Below are 18,864 nucleotides of genomic sequence, written 5' to 3' on the forward strand. Positions count from 1 at the left end.
TATGTGCATTTATAATACCACGTGAGTGTAAATCAAGGTTTTAATATGGCTATAATAGGAAGCAGCTCATTTCTTTGGAGAATTCAGGCCAAAGATAAAAGGAAGTACCATAGTTCTAGAGAGTTTAAAGTATCACGGTGAGGGGAGGCACAGGATCTGAACTGGCTCCTCGAGTCTCACCCTCTGAAGAAAATGACGAGGATTATGCACTAATTGCAGATATGCAACCTACTGTCACTTAGGAAGTTTCCAATCTCCCTGTTCTAGCAGTTAGCCAGCTTACTAGAGATGTCACCCAGGAACAGGCCTCAGGTTTGTAGAGCTCAGTCACTGCAGGCAGTTGGTTTTTTTTTTTTGTGGGTCAAGGTATTTTCATACAGAGCTGGGGTAGAGTATTTGTGAGCCCTAGGTAAAATGTGAAAATTCTCTCTTTCCATTTTCAAATAGCTTGACCATCCTCTCACACTTTATGCCCTATACTACTACCCACAATTTGACTTATCACATAATAAATACTGCATGCCACAGAGAATGAAATTTTCTCCCATAAAAAAAATGTGCAATCAAATGTACACATTATACTGCATTCACTGGGTTAGTTCACCTATATACTGAAAGAAACTGTCTTTCAAGAGAATTCTTAGTTCAAAAATAAATGCCCTAAGTCACTGGTGGTCACCTGGAGATCTCTAGTATGGCGATCAACAATCTGCTGAACATTGAGGTTTGCCTCTTTCTGGGATGCGGAAAGAATGATGCGTTCTTCAGCAGCAGCTGTCATCTCAGCCCGGAGCTCCAAAAGTGCTCGACTGAGGGCCTAGGGAGATTCAAATCCATAAAAAAAGCATTTCAGAAAAGTAAGGATTTGCTGTGAAAAACTGCTTAATAAACATACACACACACAAGAAATAAATTTCTAATATGATCCAAGAGAAAAAGGCTTTAGTAAAATATATATATGTATGCATGTATCTACTTCAGTATTTTGACACCTCTCTGATCCTACTGATGTGAGCACAGGCTCTCCTGCTACAGACTGAAACTTACCCCGCTTCTAAAAGTAATCATTTTAAATTACGGTCTCAGAGCTGGAAGGAAGCTGACAGATCATCTATTTCAGTCCTTACTTGGTACACATGTAAACTGTTTCTTGAGTGCATCGCCTTGGGAGACCTTGTCTATCTCTTTAGGAGTTCAAACAGGATTAGTAACTTTAAGAACTTAAATGTGACATTGCAAAAAGCATTTGTGCTGAGAGCTGGGCATGGTGCTTGAGAAATGGCTTGAAGCAAAGTACCCTAGCCTGTGGAGGCCTTGCATATGCATTACCCCTAACCCATAAGTCTAGATGAAGAAAATGTGGCAGAGAGAATGGGAGGAATGGCCTTCTTTCTTATGAGAAATGTCTTAAGTTTATTGTTTTGTTTTCATTTTTTTATGAGGAAATCTTTGGAAAAGAAGTTTACAAAGACAGTTCTACAAAAAGCTAGGGAGAAGCTGAAAGAAAAGACAAAGAGTAACAAGATGAACTTTGGGAGTGAGAGAGTAAGATGTTAGAGAGGCTGTTCTCATGTTCAGCAGGGAGCTAAATGATTTGGGATTGAGCTTCAGACAAATGAAGAGCTAGACATCCCAAGCCCTCTGCAATCAGGTGCAATCAGAGCATAAGCTGAACAATCATGACTGGATGAGAAGGAGGAGGATTATCCCACTGCATTTGGAGCCAGAGGACCTAGATTAAAATCCTGGCTCTGTCAATTCCTACCTATAACATACTTTATCTCTTTGGGCCTCAGTCTTCTCATCTAAAAGAGGGCGTTAGACTAACTGGCCTCTAAAGTCCATTCTACTTCTAAATCTACGATCCTCTGAACTGATATCCTATGACAAGAAGGAAATGTGTTTCTCCAGGTATCTGTCCTCTGGTCCTGAGGCACCTCTTCCATAGACCCCTAATGTGGTTCAGCAATCATATCTGCCAGTTCTTTCAGTATATGGAGATGGTGTTAAAGTCAGTTCAACAAGCATTTATCATGTGCCTATTTGTACCAGGACATGTGCTAAACTTTGTGGATACAAAGAAAGACAAAAACAGTACATGCCCTCAAGAAGCTCACAGTCTAATGAGGCAGATAAAGGGCAACCACTGATGGGAAAACAAGCTACAAACAGGATAATCTGGATTCAGTGTCAGAGGAAAGGCACTAGATTAAGGGGATGGGGAAAGTCTTCTTGCAGAAGGTAGAATTTTAGCTAAGTCTTGAAGGAAGCCAGGAAGTCAGGAGGTAGAGATAAGGGAGAAAACTCAAGGGATGAGGAAAGCCAATGAAAAGATAAAAGGAGTCAAGAAATTGAGTGTCTAGTGTGAGAAACAGCGAGAAGGCCAGTGTACCTGGATGGATTGTAGAGTATGTTGAGGGGATTAAAGAGTAAGAAGACTGGAAGGCAAGAAAGAAGCTTGGCTATGAAGGGCTTTAAAAGTACTGGAAGTAACAGGGAGCCACTGGAGTTTACTGAGTAGCGGAGGGACATGGTTAGGCTTGAGCTTCAGGAAGATCACACTGACAGCTGAATGGAGGATGAACTGGAGTAGGGAGAGACTTCCGGCAGGGAAACCAGCCACTAGGCTGCTGTGGTGGGCTACATATGAGGTGATGAGGACCTACACCAGGATGGTGGCAGTATCAGAGGACAGAAGGGGTATATAATAGAAATGTTATGAAAGCAGAAATGACAGGAAACTGAAATATGTGGATGAGAGTGATGAGTTGAGAATGACCCCTGAGTTAAGAGTCTGGGTGACTGGGAGTATAGTGGTACCCTTCACAGTAACAGGGAACTTAGGAAGAGAGGAGCGTTAGGGAGAGACAGAAAATGAGTTCCGTTTTAAACACACTGAATTTAAGATATCTACACAATGTCCAGTTCAAGATGTCTAACAGGAGTTTGAAATGAGAGAATGGAGGTAAGAGAGGGATTCAGGATGAATGATCTGAGAATCATCTGTACAGAGATGACAACTGAGTCCATGAGAACTGACGAGATCACCCAAACAGTTTAGAGAGGGGAGAGAAGGCCTAGGATAAAGGAGAACACCCATCCACTGAGCAAGCAGGAGATTTAGAAGAAGTGGTCAGACAGGTAGGAAGAGGACTGAGAGAGAGAAGTGTTGAGAACACCTAGTAAGAAGAAGGCATCAAGAAGAGGTGGATCCAGCGTCAAAGGCTCATCCTTTGCCTGGGGGCCTGAACTCATCAAAGGGAGATACACAGCGATTCTAGAATACCTCTACCTCCTCACAGTTTACTTAAGGCATTTAAAGTACTCATATAAGGCATAATAGATTCTCACAGGGTTAAGTGCAATTTAAGGTTATTCTTAGTTAAGGGCCATATTTTTCAGTGTTAAACAATTAACGGAAATCAAGAATCTCTTTTAACTAAAATAAAATGCTGAAATATGTAATGCAAATATTTTAACATTACTTTCTAAATCACAGCAACACACACTCTTACCTTACTCTCTTACATTAATGCTCTCTCACATTAGTAACTGTGTTGCTGAATACTTACTTTTTGCTGTTTCTCTTTCAAGGCTAATTGGCCTTTGAGCCGTTCTACTAAATTTTTCATGGTGGCTGTTGGAGCTCTTGTGTTGGCTTCTTTCTGAATCTGTACTTCAGATTTAAAGTACTGCAGCTCCTTCTCTGTCTGGGACATAGAATATTTTAAGTCTTCTATCTCAGCATTCAGTTTTTTCACAACCTCTGCATGATTTTCTTCAAGGCTGGAATAAACAAATAAGCATGCATTTAATAGAATGCTCAAATTATCTTGATTTTGCTAGAATGAACATTTTCTGGGATATAAGCTCCTTAAGTGGACAGAAAGCCTCTTTGAATGTGTCACAAACAGAAAAGGAGAGGCCTAGAAGTATGAGCTTCCAAAACCAGAATGGAACAATAAATCGAGAACAATGCTCCATCCCAGGAAATCCTTCTTCAGCAACCCAGGTAAGTGAGGGGGCTCTGCTTCTCCAAGTTCATGTGCTCACTCTGGAAAGCTCTGGCACTACGCAATTCTGTTACTTAAGTGACGTGGTCTATGACAAACGAAGACCATATTAGTCATCAATGTTCTCCTAAGCTTCAATAATTAAATTCAGTTTGAATGCCAACTTTGCTCCAATGACAAAATACTAAATTTTATTAAATTATGATGGAATTTATTAATTGCACTGGGAAAAAATATGATGGTTATTGCCATGTAATAAACTTTACTAAAGTTTTAAGTTTCCAAAGACTCTATTACCAAATTAAATAAGTGGTTATTGCAACTGAATATAAGTAACGTATCTGGCAACAGAAGCAATATATCTAACAAGTCTATGGCTTGTTAGGTAGTTGGGAACAGTAGAATCAACATATTTTGGTTCCTCACTAAGTAAGTGAAAAGAAGACAATCAATCTTTTTATTGTGTCTAATTCTAGTGTGTACAAGTAGGCCTAGCTAAATAAGGAGTATGTAAAGACAAATACTTAGGGAATTATTCAGATTCCTAAAACCTGATTCATGTGGGGAAGGGGTGGGGTGGGGTAATGGAACTTTAGTTTGATTTATTCTGATTCTGATACACAACAAATTCAATGAATAAACATCAAAAATCCAGTGTATGTGATAATATATACCACATCTAATAGTATTTACTGCTAATGTAAATATGAAGGTTTAGTAGAATTTGAATGAAGTATTTTAAACAGAAATGAGAAGGATCTTAAAGTGCAAAACATTTATTTTATCTGTCAGGCCTATATAATGCACAAGAATAAAACAGATGATTATTTTCTAAATAGCCATGTACTATAATTTAAATAACAACTGAAATACACACAGAGTGGCTTTATTCAGATTCACTTTATATAATTAACTATTTAGCTCTTAAAAACAAGGCTTTTATGCTGGAAGACCACAAATATAAAACCTATTACTATTAAGTCTATTTCTGTTAGAGAGAAAATTTTTCCGTAAATCACAGTTTGTTAATCAAAGCAGAATAAATGATCTCAATGATCATCCTGGAAACTGGATTAGTTTAATATCACTATGATTTGAAGAACTGTAAATTTCTTTGGGGTTAGATTTTTTTTTTAAATCTATATTCTTAAAGTATCCCTTCAACATTCCTATTATACTGCTCTGAGAACACTTAACATCCACTATTAACGATACTGATAGCAATAATAACAATAGTGTTTCACATTTATATATCTTTTAGTTTTCAAAGTGCTTTCACATACACCTCACAACCAGTATTACCAATATCTACCTTCTGATTAGTCCAAAGTCAGATGGCTATCAAGAAAGAGATGAGAATCAGCAGTCTACAGACAGGGTGAATTGCATATAACATCAATTTTTTTCTTTATATTGGCTTTGCTGATTTTTTTACTCTTCTTTTTTAAAAAAATTCTTTGTTCTAATGGATGATTCTCTGTGAGAGGGGAAGGGGATAAATATGGGTGATGGAAAAACAAGGACTATCAATAAAAATTTATTTTTCAGAAAGGTCAGCTGGTCAGTAACTGGCCAAGGCAGGACTCAAGCTTAGGCCTTCTAACACCTGTCCTGGTGCACATTCCAACAGCAATCACAACTGCTTTGTTGCACTTACTGGGCTCGGATGCTTTCGAATTCTTTGACTTTCATTAAAGTGATTTGTTTTTGTATGTCTATTTCATGCGACATTTTCTTCATTTTGGTCAACAGTGAACAAAGAGAATTATCTTGTTCTGCAACCGTCTGTTCCATCTCTGCCAGACGCATGAAATGCTTGCTGGTAGCAACTGGTACAGAAGGCTGTTTCATTAACTCCTATGAAATATGAATAGCGATAGTCATTTTCATATATAATATAAAACAACAATAATCACATTTTAATTTTATTTCTCAAATTATTCAAACACAATAATCTGAATTTTAATCATTCATCTCCATCACAAACTTACATATGTACTTGCTGTGTATCAATGTGCACAGGGTGACTCAATGCCAAACACTGATCAACAGAGCAGAATGATACATTTTAGTTTTGAGGTGAATTTTCCATATTATGTTTACAATGTGATTGATCACATTTCCAAACACCTGTCAAACCATCAAAATGGCCATAGACTTGTTTTTTCCTCTTCAGTATACTTTTGGAGCATTCAACTATACCCTAAGCTCTTTTCCTTGATTTCCAGGAGCAGAGATATATATATATCTAATTTGGCCTCAATATATAAAATGCACATGGAAGACATGACAAGTTGGACATTATAAAGTTTCACTCGTTTCCATTTTTCATGTTGAATGTGAAAAACTTAGAGAAAAGTGTGAAAACTACATAAACTGATGCAGATCAAAATAAGAAGGACCTAGTGAACACTATACTATATACAACAGTCTCTGGTGAATGCAGTGACCGGTCATGAGTTCAAAATACTGAGGGTGAAGCAAACCTCATGCTTCCCAGCCATATAACAATATTGTAAAGATGAAACAACTTTGAAAGAATCAGTATGCGTGTGTGTGTGTGTATATATATATATATATGTATATATATATATATGTATATATGCATGTGTATACATATATTATGTATATAAATATGATGATGTCTAAGTAGAAAAAGTAAGTTTGTTTGTTTTAATTTTTTTTTTAAGGCAACTGAGTTAAGTGACTTACTCAGGGTCACACAACTAGTAAGTGTCAAGTGTTTGGTCTGAGGCTGGATTTGAACTCAGGGCCTCCTGACTTCTGGGCCAGTGCTCTATCCCCTGTGCCACCTAGCTGCCCCCAAAAAGTAAGTTTTTAAGAGAAAACAGGAAAGCTATGTGCCAAGAGAGATATAATTTCTTCCACGTGCACTGCCTTTTCATTGGGCAGAAAACAGTTATGGAAGAGGGGAGGGTTTGGACAACCAGTATGTCCTTGCCTGTAGATTTTCAGTTTAAGGGAAGTCATTTATTTGTATTTTAATTTTTTAAAAATTACATTTCGAATATCAATAATTTCAAGGCCTTTTTATACTTAGAAAAATAAGAGTGATAAACTGTAACTTTTCATTTGAAATGGTAAAAAAAACCCACCCCCTTTATTTAAAAAATGTCTGTAAATTAAAAGTTAACTACGTCTGAAATGTTTCTAACGTGCCATGGAATAATTCTTAAAGCAGTGCTAATGCTCATGTCAATCACAGTAATAACACCAACAATGACTAGAGTGTATATCGTGCCTGCTATACGGCAGGCATCGCGCTATGTGCTTTCTAAAAAAGAGTATCTTTATTCAATCCTCAAAGATACCCTGGGAGGCAGGCACTATTGTCGTCCCCATTTTACAGGTGAGGAAACTGAGGCAGACGGCAGTTAAGTCCAGGGTCACACGTCTAGTGAGTGAGGCTGAATCTGAGCTGAGGTCTTCCTGAGCCCTGGCCCAGCCCTCTTTCTACGGAAGCAGCTCCTGTCGATGGATTCCTACTGGTCGGAACATCAAAGTGTACATCAAAGCCAAGAAACTTGGAATGAGTGTGACAATGAAATCTGACCATCCTCCAGGAGTGACTGTCATCCTCTGAGAAACACGGCAGTCTCCTCTGTGAGCCCCAAAACAGGAGGGAGGAGACAGGAGCTCCTAGCCCTCCTCTGTCATTTTCTCATTTGCTTCCTGAACAAGTCAATCACCCTCTTCAGGTCACAACTGCCCTATCTGAACCACACGAAGGTGGGAAATAGAGTAAGCTTACCTCTTACAATTCTTACAGTTATCATTTTGGGGGGTCAGACTTGAATTGTGTTTTTTAGGTCAAAACGCTGTTACAAGAGTCAGTTATTTAATATTTCTGGATGGATCATCATGATTTTATACATTTCTGAGTAAGCACAGATTGTCCAGAGATCCTTGCCTCTGGTCAGATTTCCCCTCTTTTCTATTTTCCCATGTTGTTGAAATAGAGAGACTGCCTGGCATAGTGTGCAGAGAGAAGCTTTGGGTGTCAGAGAGTCTGGATTTGTGCCCTGATTCTGCTACTTAATGTCTTATTAACTTAGGCAACTCTTCAAAAGTATATAAGCTGCAGGGACAGCGAGGTGGCACAGTGAATGGAACTCCAGCCTTGGAGTCAAGAGGACCTGAGTTCAAATCCAGCCTCAGACACTTGACACTTACTAGCTGCGTGACCCTTAGCAAGTCACTTCACCCCGACTGTCTCACCAAAAAGCAAAAAGAAAAAAAAGTATATAAGCTGCAGAGCAGCTTGTTAGATGGAAGCTTCTTCCTGGGAATTCCTTACATCATGAAAACTCAAGTCCAGCCCCAAAATGGTTAAAATGGAATCACTTGTTACAACTGGTTTTGACGAAGAAGACTACAAGCTATTTTACAAGCTAGCTGACATCAGGCCTTTTCCATACACAGCAATGTTCTGAGGTGAACTTTGACCCACTGAATATCAGAATCTGAATGAGTAAACTCAATTACAGTGCTTTGTTTACTTACAGATATTGTCCTTATTAAAACAAAAAGAACGAATGCAATTTTTAAATTTATACAAGTACTTGAAAGTAAAATCACTCAATAAAAGCAGAAAAGAAGTTGATGAGGCTCTCACCATTGCTGTTTTTTGAACTGGCTAAGTGAACTGTCAGCCTGCAGATCTAATTTCTGATGAAGAATGAAAACATCTTCCTCATGCTTCTTGATAATTTCTCTTTGCTCCTGTTGAAACATCCAATCAGAGACCCTTTACCTCCGAAAACAGTGATATCACATAATCCAAATTTAAAGTCATGTATTTTGTAATCATTAATATTTCAAACTTTTACTTGCTCCTCTGCTTTGTTGTATAAAGGGTCTGAACCTGACATATGGGTGGCTATACAAGATATTAAATATAAGATAAGCTCACAACCAGAAAACTGGCCACCAGGTGATGAATTTTTCAGCACCTGTAATTTGACGGAGAAAACATTCATTAAGCACCTTCTCTGTGCAAGACACCGTGTTAGGCACAAGAAATACAATGGTAGACATGGTACACAGGCCTAGCTCTCAAGAGATTGACAACCTATTGGCAACTCAGAAAGGGATTAAAATTAGTATTTGTAGAATAAGAACCCACCTGCTAAACTCAACAAAGTTCAAAGGAAAGTAATTTTGTCTAAATCCCTATGAGACAGAATGTGTGTCTGTGCATTAACTGAGCTCTTTTGAGAATGAAGGGTGGAGTGCCAGGCCTCATGCACCAGTATGTGGTCCACGGGCTTACCCTTGGATTTGATCAAATATTCTTCCTAGTGTTTAAAAAAAACCCAACAACTTACTTTTAAAGTCATTTACATTTTTACTTTAAAGCCATTTATATTTTCTAGGAAATTTTTGAATGCTCAAGATTTTTTCTCACAAGATCTCTGAATATTCCTCTGCCTGAGTTCATTCTATTTCATCTCCTTCTGCCTTCACCTACTAACTCAATTTCTCTTTTGTAAACACAAATGGGCTTATTTTATCATCTTATCTCTCGTTAGATCAATATATGAGAAACTCTCACAAACAAAACCGATCAGTTTTACCAACCAATCACAGTGAAGGAACCATTCCTAAACCGCACCTTTTGAAATTATAAAGTAAAGTCTCTTATTCCTCTGCAGTAGAATTCCTCTTCAGCATTTAGTACTGAACTGTAAATGAGGTGATGAAGAAGACATTTACAAAAACCACCCTGTGCTACACCTCAGAATACCTCTCTGGCTTTTTCTAGGAGATGCTGGTACTTCTTTAAGACCTCCTCCTTTTGATTCAATCTCGCCTGCATGTTGGCAATGGTCTGGTGAGCAACTTTCAAAGCCCGATGATTCTCTGGCTCTTCTTCCTTTCTACTGAGCTCAGCCAGGAGTCGCTCTCGTTCTGCTGTCGCAGGCAGTCGGAGTCTGAGTTCATTGATTATCCTGTCTCTTGACAGAACATTTTGTTCTGCTTCCCGCAAGGCAGACTCTTTCTCCTTCAGTTTCTATAATATAGAAGATTATTACTCAATTAATAACACATCATTTAAAAAACCCAGGTTTTCCCCTGTTAAAATGATGTATCACAATTTTTTATTCAGTTCAAAACAGAATTTTAGTACTAGATACAAAAAGTACTGATTACATAAAAAAAGAAACTGTCTATATTTTAACAGAAAGGAAAAAAAGATTACAAACATAGAAGCTACATTAGAATCAGCTACATGTGCTGTTAGATCATAAACTAGTAGAAACACTAAGGGAAACAAAGGGAAAAACAAACAGCAGATTAGGGAAAAGGATAGAGATGAAAGAGAGCACTGTGTTCCAACTCGACCTAACATCTGTGGACTGAGAAAAATGGAAATGGATAGAAGTGAAGACATGGACTTGTTGATCATTTCCCTAGAAAGTATAACCGTTACACAAGTGATCAAAGTGAGGTCAAAAATGTCCACAGACTATATTAATCATCAAATATTTAGATATTCTTGCCATGGCAACTGAGGCAACACAGAGTTATTGTATGAGGTCATCTGTAAAACATTATCAAGCAGGATAATAATGGAAGATCATGAGTTATACCCCCAAAAACACAGCAAAAAGTACCGAGGAGAAAAGGGGCCTCCAGAGAGCTTGGTATGGTACCTAGTTAGTGTAGATCATGATGTCTAGGAACACGTACAGATGAATGAATGAATGAATGAATGAATGAATGAATATTCATTAGGCACTTACTACTTGATGGGAAAGCCCTGAATTAGAAGTGTATTTTGCAGTTTATCAAATCAATTGCATTTCTTTATATTCATCTATAGAGGCACCATTGCTCTGAGGTTACATGGTTATTGCAAATGATAATGTTCTTACTTTGAAATGCTGGATCTTTCATTTTTGTTTCTTGGCCTCTGGCTTTCAGCACCATATTGGCCTGGCACACAGGAAGAGCTTAATAAATGCCAGCTGACCGATTCATAAACTACATGAAAGATGAAGCTTGGGAAGACCTGCTAGATGAAGTAAATACCCAAATATCCATGCTGGAGCTGAAATAGTTTTAAAGGCACTCAGAACATTTCCCAAATACAAAGTCCAAAAACAATGACAAAGAACACATGTTACTTTTCCTCAAGAAAACACAAATACCACTAATCCACATGCCAGCTTTCTCACCTCTATAAAGTCTTGAGGAGAATCATCTGGGTGTATATAAATAGTATTCTCAATTAAAAAAAAAAAGCTGAGAAAGTGAAAGGCAGGTTCTTGAAAGCAATGTCCTGTCAAGGATCATGTGATCTTCATGATCAAAGAACAGACTGAGATAAGTTCGAGAACATAAGCTCCTGCAGTGTTTATTGCTTAATAATTTGAAGAGTCTGACTTCATAGAACAAACTACATATTCAAGACTCTCCTTAAAGTTTCTCCCACACATATATAATTAAAGTTATACTGCGTGTGTGTGTGTGTGTGTGTGTGTGTGTGTGGTGTGTGTGTACAAAACACTAACGATGTCATAAAAGGGATAATTTTGCTTGATAAATCACCAAAATCAAGCTAGGCATATGTTCACTAGCAGTGCTGGCCATTATCAAGAAAACTTTCCGGTGCAAGAATCAAACAAGAGTAAAATTTCCTACGGGAGCTTCTGAAAATGTTACTCTTTATAGATGACGTTGACCTCAGGAACACCATTCAAGGTAAATTTCACCTCACCATCCACACTAAAAAAATAAATCAGGGACAGAGCCAAGATGTTTGGCGACTCCACTGCCCATACCCACTTCTGGGTCACAGTTCAAGAGTGGAGAGGAGCACTTCTAGTCCCACGGGAGCAGGGGCCCTGAAAAACAACATTGCTGGTGCTAGAAAGAGAACAAGGCCCAGTGACCACACCTCTCCCCAGATCACACCACCTTGGAAGCACTGAAAACTTTCAAACCACCAGAACTAGCTATGAAAATAGCAGTGCGAAAAAGCCTGAAGCTTGAGATGGTGCCCCTACTCCATCTCCCAACCTCAGGAACAGAATGCAACTTGGAAAAAATAAGCAAACAACAAAAAATGAACTTCACCATAAAAAGCTACTATGGTAACAGAGAATATCAAGTCACAAACTCAGAAGACAATAATGTCAAAACAGCTACAAGCAAAGCCTTCAAGAAAAAAAGAAGTGAATCAGACACAAGCCCAACAAGAATTCATAGAAGCACTTTAATAAAGCAGGAAAAGGAGGAAGGCAGCAGAGCTGGTTCAACATTAAGAAAACTATATCCATCATTAACCATATCAGTAACAAAAACAACAAAAATTATGATTACCTCAACAGATGCAGAAAAAGCTTTTGATAAAATATAACACCCATTCCTATTAAAAACTTTAGAAAGCCTAGGAATAAATGAAGGCTTTCTTAAAATAGTAAATAGTATAAATCTAAAACCAAGAGCAAACACTATTTGTAATGGAGATAAATGGAAGTTTTCCCAATAAAATCAAAGGTGAAGTAAAGATGTTCGTTACCACCGTTACTATTCAATATTTTACTAGAAATGCTAGTTATATCAGTAAGACAAGAAAAAGAAATTGAAGGAATGAAGACAAACAATGAGGAAATAAAATTAGCACTCTCTGAAGATGATATGATGGTATACTTAGAGAACCCTAGAGAATCAACTAAAAAACTAATTGAAACAATTAACAACTTTACCAAAGCTGCAGGATATGAAATAAACCACATAAATTATCTCTATTTCGAGACCATAAAACTCAGCAGGAAGAGATATAAAGAGAAATTCCATTTAAAATAACCATAGACAATATAAAATACCTGGCAGTGTACCTGCTAAGAGAAACCCAGGGACTACATGAACACAATTGTAAAATATTTTTCATACAAATAAAGACAGACCTGAATATAAGAAATATTCATTGCTCATGGGCAGTCCAAGCCAATAAAAATGTCAGTTCTACCTACATTAATTTATTCATTCAGTGCCATATCAATCAAACTACCAAACAATTATTTTATAGAGCTAGAAAAAAAATAACGAAAGTTCATCTGGAAGAACAAAGGATCAAGAATATCAAGGGAATCAATGAAAAAAAAAATGAAGGAAGATGCCTACCATTACTGGACTTCAAACTACATTACAAAGTGGTAATCATTAGAACAATCTAGTATTGGCTATGAAATAGAGTGATGGCAGTGGAACAGACTGGGTACACTATATATAGCAGTAAAGAATCATAGCAATCTTCTGTTTGATAAACCCAAAGATCCAAGAGTTGAGGGTAAGAACTCTCCATTTCACCAAAATTGCTGGGAAATCTGGAAAGCAATTTGGCAAAAACTAGGCACAAACCAACATATTACTCTGTATAATAAAATAAGGCCAAAATGGGTAAATGAATTAGACATAAAGGGTGATATTATAAATAGTTTCCAAAGAGATCATAAAAAAGGCACAAGGACCCACATGAACAAAAATACTTATAGCAGCTCTTTTTGTGGTGGCAAGTCGTGGTATATGAACGTAATGGAATACTATTCTGCTATAAAAAGTGATGAGCAGGCAGATTTCAGAAAAACCTAGAAAGACTTGCATGAACTGATGCTGGTGAAGTGAGCAAAATCAAGAAAACAGTGTAAGCAAGAAAAGCAACATTGTTTGATGACCAACATTTTTAGACTTAGCTCTTCTCAGCAATGCAATGATCTAGGTCAACTCCAAAAGATTCATGATGGAAAATGCTAACCACATCCAGAGAAAACAATGGAGTCTGAATGTAGATTGAAGCATACTATTTTCTCTTTTTTTGTTGTTTTTTGTTTTTTCTTTCTCATGTTTTTTTTTCTTTTGTTCTGATTATTCTTTCACAACATCACCAATGTGGAAATATGTTCAATATAATCATACATGGATGGCCTATATCAGATTACATGTGGTCTTGGGAAGGGGATGATGGGGGGAATTTAGAAATCAAAATCTTATAAAAGTGAATGTTGAAAACTAAAAGTAAATAAATAAATAAGTTTTTAAAAAGTAAATAAACAATTTTTAAACAAATAAGTAAATTAGGGGAGCATGGAAAAATGTACCTGTCAGATCTATAGATAAGGGAAGAGTTTATGACCAAACGAGACAGAGAAGACCACTGGAAATAAAAAAGATAATTTTTATTACATGAAACTAAAAGGCCTTTGCATAAACAGAAGCAATGCAGCCAAAAATTAGAAGGAAAGCAGGAAACCTGGAAGAAAAACTTACACCAAATTTCTTATTTATAAATTATATACACATATTTATAAATTTATAAAAATAAAAACCATTCTCCAATTAATAAATGGTCAAATCATTTGAACAGGCTGTTTTCAGAAGAAGGAATCAGTTATCAATGGTCACATGAAAAAATCCTCTAATCATAATTGATTAAAGAAATGTAAATTAACCAACTCTGAGATACAACTTCACACTTCTCAGTTTGGTTAACATGACAGAAAAGCTAAATGATAAACGCTGGAGGGGATATGGAAAAATAGGTACACTAATGCACTGTTGGTAGAGATGTGAACTGGTCCAACTATTCTATAGAACAGTCCAAATGGCTAAAAAATCATGCATACACTCTGATCTAACAATACCACTACTAAGTTTGCATCCCAAAGGAAGCAAAGAAAACGGGAAAAGACCTATTTGTACAAAAATATTTATAGCAGTTCTTTTTGTAGTGGCAAAGCATTGGAAATCAAGGGGATGCCCATTAATAGGAGAATGGTTGAACAAACTGTAGTAGACAATTATTATGGAATATTATTGTGCTATAAGAAATGATGAGGAAGATGATTCAGAAAAACTTGGGAAGACTTATATGAACTGTTTAAAGGAAGTTAGCAAAACCAGAAGAATATGTTACTCAGTAAAAGCAATATTATAAGGATGATTAACTATGAAAGACTTAGCTACTCTGATCAAGACAATGATCCAAGATAATTACGAAGGGCCCATGATGAAAAATGCTCTCCACCTCCACAGAGAAAACTGATAAACTCTCAGTGCAGACTGAAGCACGTTTTTTTCACTTCCTTTATTTTTTTCTACAATATGGTTAATAGGGAATGTTTTGCATGACCTCACATGTATAATTAATATCATATCGTTCGCCTTTTTAATGGAAGGGGAAAAGAAAGGAGGGAGGAAAGGAGAGAATTTAGAACTCAAAATTTTTTAAAGAATGAATATTTTAAAAAATTTTAATGTAATTGGGGAAAGAAAACCAAAGAAAAAGCAAATTTTAAAATTTAGTACTGCCCAGATTATGACATCTAGATGGAACAATAAGATAGTTCAATGACATGCTCTCTTCCAGAAGAAATGGCAATGTTGATTTGATTTAATTCCTGGAACAAGAGGAGGAAGAAAATTTATGATGGCTGGGGTTTAGGACCATAAAGGGGAGGGCTACATGGAAATTTGCTGAGAGAGCAAAGCACTGTTCTAAGGAGAAAGTTTGCAGCTGAGTGTCTTAGCAATTCCTGGCATAGTGTTTTACTTTAAAAATACATTTAAACTGAAAAGTTTTAAAAATGTATTCATAACTTATGTGTTCCAATGAAAAGTAAATTAACGACAAATGCTTGAGAAGATGTGGGAAAACTGGAACACTAATGCATTGTTGGCGGAGTTGTGAAATGATCCATTTTGGAGAGTAATTTGGAACTATGCCCAAAGGGCTACAAAAATGTGCATACCCTTTGACCTGGCAATACTATTTCTGGGTCTGTATCCCAAAGAAATCACACAAACGGGAAAAGGACCTACATGTACCAAAATATTTGTAGCAGCTCTTTTTATGGTGGCAAAAAATTGGAAATTGAGGGGATGCCCATCAGCTGGGGAACGGCAGAACAAATTGTGGTATATGAATGTAATGGAATACTATTGTGCTCTAAGAAATGATGAGCAGGCAGACTTCAGAAAAACCTAGACTTATGTGAACTGATGCTGAGTGAAGTGAGCAGAACCAAGAGAACACTGTATACAGTTAGAGTGACATGATGCAATGACTGACTTTGATAGACTTATTTCTTCTTAGCATTGGAAAGATCTAAGACAACTCCAAAAGATTCATGATGGAAAATGCTGTTCACTTTCAGGAAAAGAACTATGGAGTCTGAATGCAGATCGAAGCTTGTTATTTGCTCTCTTTTTTCTGTTTGTTTCTTCTTTCTCATAGTTCCTCCCACTGGTTCTAATTCTTCTTTACAACACGACTAATGTGAAAATAGGTTTAATATGAATGCATGTGTTGAGCTTATATCAATTTACACGCTGTCTTGGGAAGGGGCAAAGGGAGAGATGGGGAGAAAATCTGTAACTCAAAATCTTAAGGAAGTGAATGCTGAAAACTAAAAATAAACTCATTTTTAAAAAGTAAACTAAACTCACATATAGTTAGTACTCATTCTTTTTTATATGTCATCTCATAAAGGAGCTTTTTTGGATCTGTCTGCTAAAAGCAAGAATTAAAACAACTTCTCATAACTCCTCATTAACAAGTGACATTTTGAAGGATACACAATACAGAATACTCTTGGCGTTCTGATTCATGAGATTCATGCAAGAAAGTAACACAGAAAAAAATTTAGGATCAACACTCAATTAGGTAGGGAAAGATCAGGTACGTATAGCAAAAGGGTCAGAGAGAAAAACCCAAGATAATCAATTCTGGTTTTCTTCAGCGGATTATATAAGTCATGTTAGGGGAAGGATGTGAAACCGATGGCAGGAATACGTTCTTAAATTACCTACAGGCTTAACAATTAATTCCAAGGCTTCACTTTCATGAACATATATTAATATAGGAGTTACACATTCACACCTAATAATGATTAAGGCAAATTAATTACCTCTTCCAACGATTTACAAGTTGCCCGGGTTTCCATGATTATGCGGACATTCTCCTTGATTTTTCTCAAAGCTATCTCGAGTTGATTTGGAAGAGGCAAACTGGGGTCTGGTATTGATCCTGTAGCCTCTTCAAACTGTTGGGAAACAGAAATTTGCAAAAAAAAGTTCTACCATTGGGAAAAATGCTCATTTTCACAAGTGCATGTTAAGCATAGTTTAAATGCTACCTATCTTTTAAGCAACAAAAGAAGACAAATGATTTTACCTGATTGGGAAGGAAAAATTTTCATCAATGTACATTCTAGTCCATTCTATATAACAAAAGATTTGTGTGCTATTCATGGATTTCCCATTATTCTCTACATACCTTTCGAGCTGCACTCAATATTTCATTTTGTTGACCATCAAATATGTCTAGTTGCCGTTCCAACTCAACCTCTCTTTGATCCCAGGACATTTGTTGTTCTTCATGAAACTGTAGAAAAACAGTTTACCTTAATAGTAGAGAAGGGAAACTGGAAGAAACTTTTAAATAAGTAAATGGAAATACCTAGTGAAATATAATTAGCAAAGGTTTTCAACTTAATATTAATGCTACTATTTGTAGCATGCTTTCTATCTTAACTATTATAAAAATAATTTATTTTTAAAATTATTTAAAAATAAGCACTAAATCTACACTGTTATTATACAATAACAATGGGAGCTCCATACAGTCAGGAGACTACAGGAGCCACTTAGGCAGTGGCTCAGATTTTTTAAAATACTAATAGAGAAGCATAATTACGCTCCATGTATCCAGACATATGCACCTTGTTTCGCTGCACAATCTCTTCCTCTAGATTGTTGATTGTATGCTCGTATTCGGAAATCACGTTTTTCAAATATTTCATTTCTTCTTTGTCTTTGACTAATTCTCTATTTAGTTTGAGCTCTTGAAGACGAAGTTCTTCCATTTTCATGTGCCAATCAATTACCTACATAAGACAGAAAGAGGTTGATGGGCATATACATACATGCATACACACACACATACGTATATATACATACAAATGCTGCATGTAGGCACACAGATGAGCATAATAAACAAACTGTTCATTTTAATTATTTCAATTGCATGAGATCATATATCAATCAAGCTTTCCATAATAAAATTATGCATTACAAACTCGCTCAGCTAGTCAAATTCCAAAGTTTATAAAATAATTGTGACCATTATAAAAAAAACACCCATTTACTTTAGATAGAATGGATCATCTGCCCAACTAACATGCACTTAGACAAATTCTGTGCTTCACTAACGGAAAAAGGAAGTCCCAAATTCTCAGTAAGACAGTCAGACTAAGGTCCAAGGTAGCCACAATAAAACTTCATTAATTCCTATTAATTAGGAAAAAGACTAGTCCAAATAATAAAAACTATGAATTATAAGGTATTTCTAGATAAATGTGAGCTTATAATTAAAAATATGTATTAAAAAACTACTAGGCTTTTAAATGTATGGAGAGAATTCATTTGAGACCTAGTACAATGAGTGATAAGGCATTTTTAAATTAGGACTGAAATTATTTGTATATGAATGCTTCTGAAGCACTAGAAGATGATTGCTCTCTTTATCAGATTTGCCATTTTCCCTTCATTCTTGTTTCTACAATTAATTTGGATAGAAAATCTTCAAAGAAATGAAGCTCAGAGGTCACCCAGTACCTGAAAGCCTTGCCGAAATCTACATCTCCTTTGTCTGTCTACAGGACCGCCCTCATTTACCAGTCTGGTTATCCAATCAAAAAAAAAAAAAAAGAATGTCCTAAGTCCAGGAGTCAAGTAGGTTTGCTTCTTGGCAAATCCACATGAGTTCTAATGCCAAAAAACATCAAAAAGGAAAATTTCTGCCCAGCTCCATCTAGAGGCAACC

General features: G+C 36.5%; 1 protein-coding gene across 1 annotated transcript in view; it reads right to left on the minus strand.

Moving 5' to 3' along the window:
* The window catches only part of CEP290 (centrosomal protein 290), a 94,842-nt gene that overhangs the window by 24,397 nt on the left and 51,581 nt on the right, over positions 1-18,864 (minus strand). Inside the window, 9 exon segments of the mRNA XM_078146529.1 lie at positions 680-817; positions 3,573-3,786; positions 5,671-5,870; positions 7,738-7,744; positions 8,656-8,756; positions 9,781-10,047; positions 16,949-17,083; positions 17,317-17,424; positions 17,762-17,926. Of these exon segments, the coding sequence (XP_078002655.1) occupies positions 680-817; positions 3,573-3,786; positions 5,671-5,870; positions 7,738-7,744; positions 8,656-8,756; positions 9,781-10,047; positions 16,949-17,083; positions 17,317-17,424; positions 17,762-17,926 (1,335 nt within the window).

The sequence above is a fragment of the Phascolarctos cinereus genome, unplaced genomic scaffold (genome assembly GCF_003287225.1).
Source record: "Phascolarctos cinereus isolate Bilbo 61053 unplaced genomic scaffold, phaCin_HiC Scaffold_1;HRSCAF=81, whole genome shotgun sequence".
Lineage (NCBI taxonomy): Eukaryota > Metazoa > Chordata > Mammalia > Diprotodontia > Phascolarctidae > Phascolarctos > Phascolarctos cinereus.